Here is a 14,255-nt window from a genome sequence, read left to right on the forward strand (position 1 = left end):
GCAAGGATGAACGAAAATGTATTTTAAGAGATCTGCAACAACTGTTGTGATATGAAAAGGCCTGTGGTTTCCATTGGTGACAAAGTACAGCTAATTCCACCATGGTTAGTGCCAATATTTATAATACTAGGAAATACTAGATTTCAGCCAAAGGCTAGTGAAAATGAAGGTGTCATTTTTCCCACAGCCAAGTTCAGGGACCTCCCGGGTTCTATCCATGGACAAGAGCCCTTGCCAGAGGCAAGATGAAGGTCAGGACCTTCTGCCCCCAGGACCGAGCAGAAGGCGGTGGGCCAGGGCTTCAGTTCCTTCTCACCTGAGTGGGGACCTTTCCTGGGAAAGCCATTGCTTTCTTTGCTCCCACTCGGATGCTTTGAAAACGTGTAAAAGCAACTTGAAAGCATGACCCTTTTCATGCGATACTGATGGCTTCGCGTCCAGAGATTAATAAGGACCTTTGATGTGTTTTTTCAACAACTGCGATCATTGTCACCAAATAAAGGGTCTCTTAATTAGTTAATGCTGGCGTTTAAATAGGACCTTGTTTTCAGCTGCCTGGGGTCCGCTGGGCCCTGGGATGTGTTTTTCTTTCCAGAGCCTGCCCAGGGAGGGCTCGCTTTCCCAGCACGCTTGTATTTTGGACGCCTGGGCTCTGAGGCCACTGGTCGCGCACGCACCCCCTCTCGGCTCCTCGCGGGGGAGCTGTCCTGTTGCCACCACACAGCCCTCCATGCCATTGCTGGGGCCACCAGCAATTGGGCCCCCCTCCAGGGCCGCGCAGCCCTGGCGAAGGGCCTCTCGGCAGGGGCGCGGGCAGCGTGCGAGTCCAGGCCCGCGCCCCCCACACTCGGGCGCACCTCCGGGCGCACACCTCAGCGCGCGCACGCCGCCGGCCCGGGCGCACGCACGCGGCAGCCGGCCCCGCCGGCCTGGTGGTGGCGGCCCCGAGCGGGGCGGGGGAGCCGCGGACTCCCCGAGGGCCCCGCCCCGGCCCGCCCTGGCCCGCCCCTGAAGCCGCCAGCCCGGCACGCCCCGGCCGCCAAGTTCCGCGGCGCGCGTCGGCGGAGGCAGCGCCCCGGGTCGGGCTCTGCTGGGCTGCGCGCGCTCCGGACGGCCCGGACCCGGCGCGGGCTCGGGAGGCGCGCCCCGACCGCACGCCCGGCTCCCCCGCGCCACCAGCCTCCCGCCCCGACCGCACGCCGGTCCCCCGGCTCGCCCTGTTCGCGCCCCGACCGCGCCCGACTGTTCGCGCGCCTTCCTCCGGCGAGCTCCGGCCCCTCGCCAGCGCCCCGCCATGGCCTGTGGCCCCCTCGGACCGGCCCGGGCCCGGGGCCCCAGATGCTGCCGCTGCTGCCGCTGCTGCTGCTGCTGCTCCGGGACGCGGGAGGCAGCCCCGCGGCCGTCGACGGCCGGGCGGGACACCAGGACGCGCAGCGGGCCCTCGGGGACGCGGCCGCCGCGCTGGGCTCGGGCGCCCGGGACATGGTCACTGTCCACATGCTCCGGCTGTATGAGAAGTACAACTGGAGGGGCGCCCGGCCGGGTGCGGGCAACACGGTGCGCAGCTTCCGGGCTCGGTTGGGTAAATAGAAGGTGCCCCGAGGGACCCCCTTGTCCGCATTTGGCACTTTCATCATTGGCCTCCCCCTTCCGTCCCCCAACTCCCGCTTTTCCTCTTCCTTTGATTCAGTGACAGGTTCATTCATTCTTTCGTTATTTATTCACTGAGCCTCCGTGCGGACGCAAAGAGGCCCCCGGAGAGTCACCGCCCCCGGGGTGCTCCCAAGCCATCGAGGGCGTCACACTTGTAGGAAGGAGATGGCTTGGGGACGGTAGAAGACTAGCATCAGGGGAGTCTGCTGGTGGCTCTTGAGGAGGAGAGCACAGTCTGGTGGCCTGGGTGGAAGCCGCCCATAGAGGAGTACCTAGCGTGCACCCGGCCCCCCTCCGGTTGGGACGAGCAGCCCAGGTTCCTGCGTCCGGGAGGCAGAGCCTCGGGTGTGTGCCAGCGGGCTGAGGTCTGGCGGGTGGTGTGAGGGCGGCAGCGCAAGGTGTTGCACGGGGGTCCAGAAGCACCCGCTCCCTGCCCTTCCCTCACCTGGCGCTGGCAGCCCCTCTCCCCTTTCCCTGCGCCTTGGGTGGAGCAGGCCCTGCCCTCTCCCTGTCCCCCTGCAGCCTTACTCCCTGGGGCCCGGCGGACAGAGAGGAGGTGCCAAGCCACCCAGGGGGAGAGGGGAAGACCCTGGTTGCCATGTGACGGCTCACTTCGGGATCAGGTGGGTGGGGGGCACCTGCAGCCCCTGACAGGGAGGAACAGGGTTCTCAGAAGAAAGACCCTGCGTCTGTGGGTCCTCTCCTGGGCAGAGGGGAGCAAGCCCAGCCCTGGAGCCAGACAGTCTGGGGTCCACTGTCACCTGCTGCTCACTGGCCACGGGACTTGGGTACCTTCCAGGGCCTCAGAGCCAGATGTGGCAAGCTTGGCCTCGCCGAGTGGCTACCTGGGAGCACCGTCACCCACTCAGCAGGCCTCTCTTGCCCTTGGCCCCAGGGACCCAGACTCAGGGGTCTCCATCCACCCTCCCTGCTACCTTCAGGCCTTGAGGCCCCATTCTGGGGCATCATTATTAAATTCAGCCGCCTGAGAACCATCTGGCAGGAATGTGTCCTGGGTCGGACCCTAGCCTCAACAGATGTGAGTGCCCTCCTCTCTAAAATGGGCAGGGGTGCAGGGAGGAGGAGAGGAACTGGTCGAGTCGGCCCCAGGCCAGCGCCAGCCTCGAGGCGGACTCTCGTCCTGGGAGCACAAAGCTCTGCGCTGAGCACCCTGCGTTCATGGGGCTCTGAACTCGACCTGGCTTCAGAAGGAGCGCGGTCTGTTCCCTGCATGCTCTGGGCCGGCCAGCTCTCTGCCTTGGCAAGGGGTGCACCCGGCCCTGGAGCCCGCCCACTTGCTGCAGCTCAGGGCCTGGAGGTGCACACCTCTGCCTTTCCGTCTCACAAAGCCGGGTGCATCACAACACGTGGAACCCCGAAAGGACCTGGGCACAAGACTTCAAATCCAGCCCGCCCACTTTACAGACCAGGGAACCCAGGCCCAGCAGGGCCGGGGGTGGAGTCAGCCTCTTCATGGTGGCAGCTGGCACCTCCCAGCTAGGAGGCTGATCCTGTCTCCACTGCCCACCCCCACCCCACGTGGCAACCTCCAACTAAACTAAGCCTGGGATCTGTTAGGGGAGGGAGGAACAGACAATGCTGAGAGATGAGACATTTCCATGCAGCGTGGGGCTGCCTGACCGCTCACTCTTCTTTGGAACTGCTGGGCAGACACGGGTGTGAATCCCAGCTCCACCAGCTCCTGGCTGTGCACCATCACCAAGCCACGTTGCCTCTCTGAGCTTCAGTTTCTTTGTCGGGACAGTGGGGTCATGAGGATTCAGTGGGATAAGGCGGGCTTTGTGTCTGGCATCGGGTAGGAGCCCAGGCACCCTGAGGTCTCCCTTAAGTTATTTCCTCCCCAGCCCCTGGCCAGCCCCCAGGTGTGCGGGCTCTGGGCCCAGTGGCCTGAGGGCCTTCTTGGCTCCTCCAGGATGTGCACATCTGGACAGGGATAGTGCCACCTCCCCCGCCAGGCCCACAATTTATGGATGAGGCTGGGAATGTGGGAGGTTCAGCTTTGGCTCTGGAATGTACACTCCAGCCTGCTCCTCGGTGGGATTCTCTTCCTAAACAACAAATGCTTCCCTCCCTGCAGCCCTTGGCGCAGTCACGGAGCAGGGCTCTGTTCCTGTTGCAGGCTGAGACGCTGCTTGTCTGGGTCCCCCCTGGTCCTGCCACCTGCTGTGGAGGGTAGACAAGGGCTTAAACTTGACCTTGACTCCCTTCTCTCACTTCCACTATGGAGTGAGTGGTGTGCCTAATTTAGAGGGTCATTTGAATAACCTGAGATATGCCAAGCACTTAAAACACTGCCTGGCACATAGGGGTGTTGATAATTGGTTAGCTATTAATATTATTATACCAGCTACCCTTCCCCTCTGTTGCCCTTGAAGTGCATTTTGTTCCTTATTGAATATTCATGAGCAGAGTATGATTTTGAGTCTGATCCTAAGGGTTTAAGGTCGGACCTTTGCCCTTTACCACCCCCCAAGAATGACCTGTGTGCAAATCCAAGCTTTGCCACCAACCACTGTGTTATGCAAACTTTCCTTAACCTCACTGATCTTCATTTTCTTCATCTCTAAAAAGAGGGTAAGACTACATGCCCACCTGTCAAAAATGCCAAAAGCCAAGTTCATTTCAGCCCATCGAGTATTTCCTGAGCACCTTGTGGGTTGCAGGGACTGTGGGCTATGGGGTTGGCATTGCCCAGCAGGGCTCACGGATGGGCGGGGAAGCGTGAAGTAACATATGGGGATGGGGCAGCACGCCAGGGGATGCAGTGAGCCATTAAGGTTGGGGCGAGTCCTGCGGGAGCCCAGGGACAGCACCCACCCAGCAGGGGCTGCCTTGGATGGACAAGTGGAGCTTAGCTGGGTCTAGGAGTAAAGCAGCCTGCTGTGTGCCGGGAGCTGCAAGGGGTTTGGATAAGACAGGAAAAAAATGTCAGGAGAGAAGGGCAGGAGCGAAGCTGGGCAAGCTGGCCCCAGTCAGCTCACACAGAGCCTTGGGCGTTGTGCTAGGAAGTTTGTAGGCGGTGCAACAGGAAGCAGTTTGCAGGCGTGTGTGTATGAGAGAGAGATTGAGATTGAGATTATTAAAGAAATGCTTGCTTGTTGGGGGGAAATCTGGAAATCATAGAAAATCACAGCAAAGAAAACGTCATCCCTAACTGCATCCCGAGACATAACCACAACTAATATTTCAGTGGAATCCTTCCAATCTTTTCATTTTGGACTGATACATAGTTGCATTGGATATATGTTATATAGCCATATACCTGTATTTATACCAATATAGCTGTGTCTATCTTTGTATTTATCTATAGCTATCCTTACATCTGTATTATATAGCTCATCTCCATTATTTTTACCAAATGGAATCTAATTTTCAACGTGCAGGTTAAACTTATTTCCTTTTTTTTTTTTTTTTTTAGAAATGACAGTTTTTCATTACTGCCTCTCCCGAGCCTTTCTTCATGCATGGTGGCAGTCTGCATTTTTTCCCTGTGGTTCTTGCCTTTCTCTTACTGATCTGCAGAGGTGCTTTGTAGAGCAGCGACATCAGCGTCTTTTGTAATCGATGGCGCCGGTACCCTTTCTCTCGAGGTCAGAGGGCTCATAGAGCAGCCGTAGATGAGACGAGGGCCTGGGGAGGGCAGGAGGGCAGGATGCGGTGTGCAGGATGGCTATGTAGAAACGGGGCCCAGCACCGGCTGGGACTGGGGCTTGGGTAGGTGTGGGTGGGGGCGGGGCAGAGGGAGAAGGACGCGCCCCCACCAGAGCTCAGGCTCCAGCTGGAGGATCGGAAGGGTGGTGTTGGTGAGTCACCTCCAGTAAAGGGGCCCCGGGAATGGGCAGCACCTGCTGGAGCCCTGCCCTGAGTGTCACAGCAGCTCCTAGATCCCATGGGCTCTGCAGAGATGCTCACACTCAATGCTGATGGTGCTTTGGGTGGTGCATGCAAGTACTCTGCCCAGCTTACAGGTGGGGAAACTGAGGGACGGGGCACTTCCATGACGTGCTCAAGGCCCCAGCGCTCAGAAGCAATGCCAGCAGGCCTTCACCCCAGGAGCCTGGTGCTGGAGCCTGCATGGGAATGGGCAGTCAGTCCATCCTAACCGCCCCTCTTCTCATCAGCCTGGCTCGCAGCACCCTTCCTCCAGCTTCCGCTGGTGCCTCCATCGTCAGCCCCGTGTCCCACCCTCGGTTCACCCATAGCAGACACTGGGGGCTGTTTCAAGGGCAGTGGTTGAAGAGGCCAACTCTGGTGGCTTGGATTCTGTTTGTATGGGGACAGAGCTCTCCAAGGGTGGCCCTTCACCAGTGGGTTGGCCACCGGCAGCCTGCAGGGACTTCGGGGCTAGAAGGCCCCTTCCCACGTCCCTCCCTTCCTGTCCCTTCCCACCACCCTCAAGAGGAGGCTGAGTGTCCAGCAGGGTACACCTGCTAAGTGTGTGGTGAGTTCCCCAGATCTCTAGAGAGAGCACCGTGTCCAAATAAGGTCAGCCCTTGCTTTCTTGTAGAGTCAACTGAAAAAAAATTCAAGTAATGACTCGAGTTTGCAAAACACATTGCTGGACAGGCGCGCTTTTTACCTGTGCTGTGGGGCACATCACGATTCTGTCCAGAGCATGCAGAGTGGCAGGAGGCATAGGCCTGGGGTCAGACAGACCTGGGGGAGCATCCAGCCTCTGCCCCTTACCCGCTGTGTGACCTCGGGCAGGTGGCATGTGCTCTGAGTCTCCAGCTCTTCATCCATCAAGTGAAGGGCCCATCCCTGCTCCCCTCGTTGCAAAAATTAGGAGTCCGATGTGCAGAGCACTCAGCGCTGGGACCAGCACAGTGTTGGCACTGATAAAAAAATATCATCCTCTTTTAAAACTAGGGAAACTGAGGCTCCAGGGAGAGTAATTGGTCAAAGATCCGATTGTCATGGTTCCAGTTGAATTTGCGTCATCAGCTGTGACTTTCCCAGGAAAAAGGCTGTCTGGCCCTCTTTAAGGATGCACTTACTGAGCAGCAGGCCAGGACCCCCCCTCTGTTAATCAAGTCGACAGACCTGGCAAACTCCCCCTCGCCCCCCATCCTTCCCTGCTGACCTGCATTGCAGGGACTGCTTGGGCAGGATTTGTACCCGTCCCCAGTTATTCCTGAGCACCAGCTCTCAGCCCAGCCTCCAGCTCGGCTTGTGGGTCATGGTGGTGAACAAACATGGCAAAGCCCTAGCCCACCTGGAGTGTATGTTCTCAGGGGAACACCCGCAGTAAACGAACAAGTATCTGGCTGTAACGAAGACAAACGGCTCAGGGGACAGAGTGGTGGGGCTGCCCCTCCAGCCATGGGCACCAGGGGCACCCTGCAGTGGGGAGGCAGCTCAGGCAGAGGTGGGGGGAGGAGATCCCAGGGGAAGAGGGGGTGAACCCCAAGGAGGAGGGAGTGACCCTCAGAGGGGGTTGGTGACCCCTGGAGGGGGAGCAGGCAGCTAAGGCACAGCCTGAACGTGCCTGCTGGAAGGAGGACGAGAAGGCCAGTGCAGCTAAGGCTGAGAGATGAGGGTGAGGGGTAGCAGGGGAAGGGGAGAGGCAGGCAGGACAGATCAGGGAGGGCCTTGGACAGGGCTTGGCGGGCTCTTGGCAGGGGCCTGCACTGAGGCACTTCTCTGTAAGGCTCTGCTGGGCCCTGGGCCCCCAGACTGAGCTCCTCCAGGCCATCTGCATCCTCAGTGCTTGGCTCAGAGCAGGAGTGTCACAGGTGAGTGTTGGGAGGTGGGGGAGGAGAGAGGAAAGAAAGGCAGGGAGCAAGAGGGAAGGAGTGGAGCAAAGAGGAGGGACCAAAAGGAGGGAGGATGGGAAGGAGCACAGTGGGGGAATGAACAGAAGGGGGAGGCAGGAAAGGAAGGACAGACAACCTCCAGCACAGTTCCCAGGAGGCAGGGAGACCCCAGGAAGGTGCCTCCCCTCAGCCACAGCCTGGAGCCCAGGAGGGCCTGGGCGCAGGTCACAGGAGCAGCGGCCAGCACCTGGGGGGACTTGAGTGAGGATGGGGCTGCCTCTTCCCCTGCTCAGTCCGGGAGCCCTGGTCAGCCAGCATTTACTGCCCACTCCCCACATCCTGTGCAGGAACAGCCACCTCACGGGTCAGCACCCTGATGTGGCAAATTCAGGGTCATGGCCGCTTGAGTTCTCAACAGCCGGTGCCCTCCAAAGAGCCCTGCATAGTCTGTCTGCTCTCATCTGCAGCCCCAGATGTGGCAGGACTTCTAGCACCTTCCATGTCCACCCCAGCCAAAGCTGTGGTCCCCACACTCGTGGTCACAGTGGTCTTCTCTGTGTCCGCTTTTGTCCTTCGCCTCCCCCCTGGAAGGAGGACCGCGGGGCTCTCCTCCAGGGATCCCTCTCTGTCCCCCACCTGGGGGATGTCTTGCCCCTCCCCAAGGCCTGTGGGTTTGAAGAGAGGCTGCTTGAATCCCCGGTGTGATGGGCCGGCTCTTTAGAAAGGGGCAGCAGTGTCCGTCCTGGAGCCTGTCGTGTTCTCCAGCACAGAATCTGATAGAGCAGTTTCAGAAGGAGGCTCTTCCAGTTGAAAGGCCTTGTGCGCTGGGTGCAGCTTGTGCATTGGTTGAGCAGAAGCACCCGATATGCAGGAGCTGGGCCTGCCAGCCCTTGCCCTCTAGAATAAAGTGGCAAGGGCTCAAGCTCTGGGGCACTGCCTTCGTGCCAGCACATTATAGGCTCTTGATTCAATCTCAAAACTGTCAAATGAGCCTGAGGTTCTGTTTCCACTCTTAGGCTGGTGGGGAGAGCCAGGCTCGCGTGGTGAGGCCCACGGTGGCCCGGGAGCCAGGGTCCCAGGGCATGGGCCAGCTGGAGGTAGAAGTGGGGTGCCACCAGGCTGGTGAGCCTTCACCGCCCCCACAGGTCAGCCCCCGATGCCATGAACTCACAGTCCTGGCCGTGTGTGTGTGCACTCTCACCTGCCAGGGCTTCCCAGAGTTCCCTGCCTCTTGGAGTCCCCCAGCAGGCTGGTCAAAGTAAGGACCCCACAGCCCCGTCCATCTGAGTCAGCATCCCCAGAGTAGGGCCTTGGGGCACCGTGTTTGGGAAAGGCTGGCCTGGAGGAGTGTGCCATGCCAGGCCGTGGGTTGGAGGAGGCCAAGTCTGAATGCACATCAAGGCCCGTGCTGCTCCTGACCCACGGAGGCCTCAAAGGGGCCGCCAGTGCCTGCCGCCACATATCAGACCCACCATAAGATGTGCCTTCCCTGTCCTTCCTTTGTCCATCTCCTAGTCCCTTAAGAGGACCTGAAAATTCCCCAGGGGATTAGGACTCCTTCCCAGTAGAAACAAAAAACCTTAAGCTGACAATTTTGGTTTAAAAAGATATCTGATCCTGTGGGTACAGGTGTCATCGAGGCTGTGACCCCAACCCATGCCCTTTAGGGAGCTGGGTGTCACACACACACTCCAGGGCTGGGAGCTCTGTTCCTCTAAGGCAGGGTCCTTGAATTGAAATTCAAAACAACATTATTCTTGTGGGGACATGTTCATGTGTGTGTGATTTAGTTATTAAATAATACACAGTATAGTGTGGGCTTAGTAAGGGGTCCGCAGTTTTCAAAGGAGTCCATGGAACAAAAAAAGTTAAGAACCCCCACTCTGCAACTTTATCCAGCTGATGGGAGGCTCCGTTGTATGCTAACTTCCGGGGAGGTGAAAAAGCAGTGGAGGAAGCAGGCTGAGTCCAGCACTCTTGTTCTGATCTCCTGCACCCCCAGCTGGGTTCCGGGAAGCTCCCCTCCCTCTCCTCCAAGTCTGGAGTCAGCTTGGCTATTTCAGAGAATGCAAGCTTCCAAGGGCCTGGCCAGGTTTCTGGCATGACAGACGAGGGTGCCCTGGGTCCCCGGGATATACCTGGTAGAACCAGGTGAGCAGGAGGGACTGGGAAGTGGGGTTGGAGCATTCCAAGCTGCAGGTGTGATGGCCGAGGGGCACTGTCCTGCTGCCATCCTGGCCTTTGGAGGCTTTGTCAAGTGGCCTCGTGCAAGCTGGAGAATGCTTGGTCTTTGTAAAACAATCTCAAGAGCTGGTGGGCAGAAGGCACTCCAGATGCCCCAAGGGTAGCTGTCTTCACTCCTCCTTCCCCTGGAAGACACCCAGAACACAGCAGAGGCCTGAGCGTCTCCACTTACTTTGCCTTTTTTGGAAAAATGACTAATTTCATGGGCATGAAAATGATAGGGTTTAGGCAAACACAGGAAGGTGGCAGGTCAGCAGCCAGGCTTGACGCAAGCCCTCCTGGAACCCTTATCCCACCGTATGTCAGGGAAGGGGCCAGTGTGTTTGGCCATGGTGGCGTTTGTTCATGAGAGGCAGTGGCGTGAAGGTGGAGGAAATGGGAGCTTTAGGGGCTGGTGCTGGCCACTCTTTTGCACCCCACGGACCTCTGTTCCCCTCTGTTCCTTGAAGACAGCCCATGGCACTCTCATCAGTTTTGTGTGGGGATTACAGGAGATCAGGGACGTGTGGGCCCTGCCTTCAGGACAGGGTCGATGGTAAACAGGCCATCCGTGCCCACCCCAACCCCTTGGCAGGAGACCCCAAGACCTTTCCAGGAGAGAACCTAATGGACGTGTGGTGTGTCCTTTCTTGGCAGAAGTGGTCGACCAGAAGGCTGTGTACTTCTTCAACTTGACCTCCATGCAGGATTTGAAGATGATCCTCGCAGCCACCTTCCACTTCTACTCGGAGCCGCCACGCTGGCCCCAGGCCTGCGAGGTGCTGTGCCAGTGGCCCAAGAGCACTCCCTGCCACCTGCTGCCCCCAGGCCTGCTCCCGTGCCAGCACCTGCTCCTCCACAGCCTCTTGCAGAACACTGCCACCCAGGGGCTGCTCGGGGGGGTCCTGGCCCTCATCCCCACCCTGCGGGGCCTTTGGCAGGCCAGGGACATCTCGGCCACTGTCAAGGTGGACCGCCAGGATGGTGAGCTGCTGCTCTCCGCCCAGCTGGACTCAGGGGAGGAGGAGCTGGGGACACCCCCGCACCAGGCACCCTACATCCTCGTCTATTTATGCCGATGACCTGGCCATCTTGGAGCCCAACAGCGTGGCCGTGACCCTGCAGAGGTAGGACCCAAGCCTGACTGGTGACCCCCAGCTCAGCGCTGCACCCAACAGCTCGGCGGACCCCCGCATTCACCGCGCCACCCACGCCACCGTCCCCCTGCAGGACAATGAGCTGCCCGTGCTGGACGAGTGGTTGGCGTGCACCCCACACGCCCGGCCCCCCCACCAGCACGAGCTCTGGCCCGGCCCGTTCTGGGCGCTGAAGCCACAGCCGGGGCGCCAGGACCGCCGGAGAAAGGGCCCAGACCTGCTGGCCGCCACCTCGCAGGTGCTCAACTTCGACGAGAAGACCATGCAGAAAGCGCGCAGGAAGCAGTGGGAAGAGCCGTGGATCTGCGCCCGCAGGTACCTGAAGGAGGACTCCGCAGACATTGGCTGGAACGAGTGGATCATCTCACCCAAATCCTTCAATGCCTATTACTGCGCCGGGGCCTGCGAGTTTCCGATGCCCAAGGTGGGTGCGCTGGGGCTGCACTGCCAGCTCCCTCCGGCAAGTCCCCAGTGCCTGGGTCCCTTGCCCTCCCCACTCTACCTCTCTTGCTTAGGCCCTCCACCCCCTTGAACTTCTATTTTCTCATCTGTTAAATAGGGATAAGAATATTTCCATTTCCTGCCAGCAGGGGTCTCTAGACCATAGATGGGGTTGGTTTGACCCACAGAGGGCTTTCAAAATGTTGACTTGCTGAACTTGAGTTTTAACATCCAAACATTCTTTTGGAAAGCGGTAAGAATCCTCCTTTGGTGTAAACTCCCACATAGCAGTCATCCACAGAGATTGAGAAGGCATTGCCCCTGTCGACAGGGCCCCTGCCTCCCCAAGGCTCTCTTCCTAGCCTGGACCTCATAGTTTTGGCACCGGCGACCAGCACAGCGCTAGCTCTGATGGACCCCCAAGGTGGGCTTGCTCCTCACAGCCCATGGCAGGTTCCCACAGAGCAAGTATGTCTCACCATGCCTGGCAAGTCACACCACTGGATCCTTTGGCACTGGCAGAATCTCACCTTCCTGTGGGCCGGTGCGAGTTCTGTCCACCCATCTCCCCACAGCTGGTGCTACAGGGGGCTGCCTACCAGCTGATGCCAGTGGGCTGCATGTGCTTTCCCTCCCCCTGCTCATTTGCTCTGCTGCGTTCCAGGTCATGCCTCCCCCTCCACAAGAGGAAGTCTGTGCACAAATCCATTCTGAACATAAATAAATGAGCCAGCTGGGAAACCCCAGGCCCAGACACGGGGAGGTGTTCCCCTCTTTGAGAGTTGAGTGGTTCCTCTGGAGAGCGGAGGGAAGGGGTGCCCCACAGAGAGCCAAGCCTTGGCCTGGGGCAGATGTCAGGCCATGCTGCTACCTGATCAGCCTGGCTCGTGCCCGCTCCCTGCCTGCACCCCACAAATCCAGGGACCCTGCCCTGCTCTCCTCCCACCTCCCCAGCCAAAAGCCTTTCTCACCAGCTGCACTCTCTATAAAATCTCTCTTTGGCCAGCAGTGGGTCAAAGTGAACCACCTTGTTGGAGAGCCTGAGGAGAGGCATTCTCCGTTTGGGCTGCTGAGACTGAAGACTGTTCTGGATACGAGAGGCCACTGGCATTGGGAGGGGGAGCCAGGGTGGCATCAGCGAGAGGGTCACATCCCAGACACTTTTGAAACGAGGGTCAAATCACTGCATCATTTCCAGCCCTGGGTTCTTCCCCAGTAAAGTAAGGTAATATGCATCCCACAAGGTTGATCGGATGGCAAAATGGGGTGACACAGTGAAGCAGCACCTGACTCTCCCAATGTCCATTTCCTCCCCCTGCTCAACCACCCCACCTCCTACTGACATACACCCAAGCCTTCCTTTTTGGTAACAAGAAACAATCACCCTGGCATCATGCCTCTACTTCTTAGACCCATATACCTCCTGGGCAGCCCAGCTGCCTTCGCCCTCTGGACAGCTCCTGCCAGGGCCCAGGACAGGAATGTGTGACACACTAGTGCCCCCAAGTGGCCGTTGCCATGCATGGAGGTTCCAGCACTGGAGAGTCCGGGGGCTCCAGCTGTGGCCGCATTCACGGGGAATGCACATCCAGCCCTGGGAGTTCGCCTTGTCTTCTGGGTTGCCGCCTTTAGTGGCCTCAGCCACTGCCCTGCAGCTGCGGGGAACTGGTGGGTGCAGTGTGGGGAGTAAGCCTGCCTGTCCCTGCCTTGCAGGTCATCCGCCCGTCCAACCATGCCACCATCCAGAGCATCGTGAGAGCCATGGGCATCGTCCCAGGCATCCCAGAGCTCTGCTGCGTTCCCAACAAGATGAACTCCCTTGGGGTCCTTTTCCTGGATGAGAACTGGAATGTGGTTCTGAAGGTGTACCCCAACATGTCCGTGGAGACCTGTGCCTGCCAGTAAGACCAGCTGCTCCAGGCTGGAAGGGCAGACACCTTTGTGCCAGCCCACGCCTGGTGGACCACCCTCCTTGGTACCTTCTGCAGAGAGGACTTGACGAGGGGCGAGGCTGCACACACAGGACAGGGGCTTCGAGGCCACCTGCTGGGCGCTGGAAGGTTCTGTCTATGGCGAACCCTTCTGGGGTGTTTTCATTCCTGGTGACGGGGCCCCAAGCGCCAGTCCGAGTCCCCCTGAAGGAATCTGGGTGTTAACCCTTGGCCTGAAGGTGGCCCCTGACCTGAACCCACTGCTCCGAAGGCCAGAAATCCTGGATCTGTCACAGGGTGGTTTTGTGATCCTCAGCTCCTCACCTGAGAAGATGACTATTTAAATCCTGGGGCGTCACTCCCTTCCGCAGTGAGAGCCTCTGCTCACCTGCTCCATTCTGATGTGGAAAAACAAGCCTAAATAATGGTCTACACCTGTATTCTGTTTCACCTTCCACTGCGTAAGCTTTCATATGTACAGCATGCACATACTACCAATGTTGGTTTCCTTTTCCTAATATATATTTTATTTTACAACATAAAGGTGGGAATTGACACCATTTCCCACCGAAGTAATCCTGCTGGTTACTAAATGGCAGTTGCTTAGACGTGCAGGTTGAAATAACACAGACAGTAATGTGTGGGAATACTAAAAAGTAACCCAGATTTTATATTTTTGTAAATTATACTTTCTATACTGTAGATTATGTATGTTATGTGCTTTTATGGAAAGCTAATAAATTAAAGGTATGGTGCGGTATCTTGAAAGAGTCCAAACATGGATGGAGCCTCCTCTATAGTCTGACCCCAGGGTGGCTGCCAAGGCTTAGGACCACCTGCGCCCTCTCTTGTCTCTGCCCCAAGCTCTGGAAACACAGCTGCCTCTGCTTCACTGCCCGCTCCCGCTGCGCCTCCAGTCTTAGCCCAGGTGGGCCTCAAGGAGGAAGCAGCACCAGGGAGGGAAAGGTATACCTCACCACGAGCCGGGAGGACATCAGCTGGGAGGGCCTGAGCCATTTAAAAGAGCACCTACAGGCTCCTAGGCAGAGGTGTCTCACCTGGGCCATTCAAGT

At 58.3% G+C, this 14,255-nt stretch overlaps 1 protein-coding gene across 1 annotated transcript; it reads left to right on the top strand.

Annotated features, from left to right (window-relative positions):
* Positions 1-245: 245 nt before the first annotated feature.
* LOC131278960 (growth/differentiation factor 10-like) lies at positions 246-13,156 on the top strand. Its single transcript, XM_058299591.1, is given in 5 exon segments — positions 246-251; positions 772-1,582; positions 10,311-10,720; positions 10,722-11,234; positions 12,965-13,156. Coding segments are annotated over 5 exon segments (1,932 nt in total).
* Positions 13,157-14,255: the final 1,099 nt, after the last annotated feature.

Source organism: Dasypus novemcinctus, chromosome 6, assembly GCF_030445035.2.
Source record: "Dasypus novemcinctus isolate mDasNov1 chromosome 6, mDasNov1.1.hap2, whole genome shotgun sequence".
Classification (NCBI taxonomy): domain Eukaryota; kingdom Metazoa; phylum Chordata; class Mammalia; order Cingulata; family Dasypodidae; genus Dasypus; species Dasypus novemcinctus.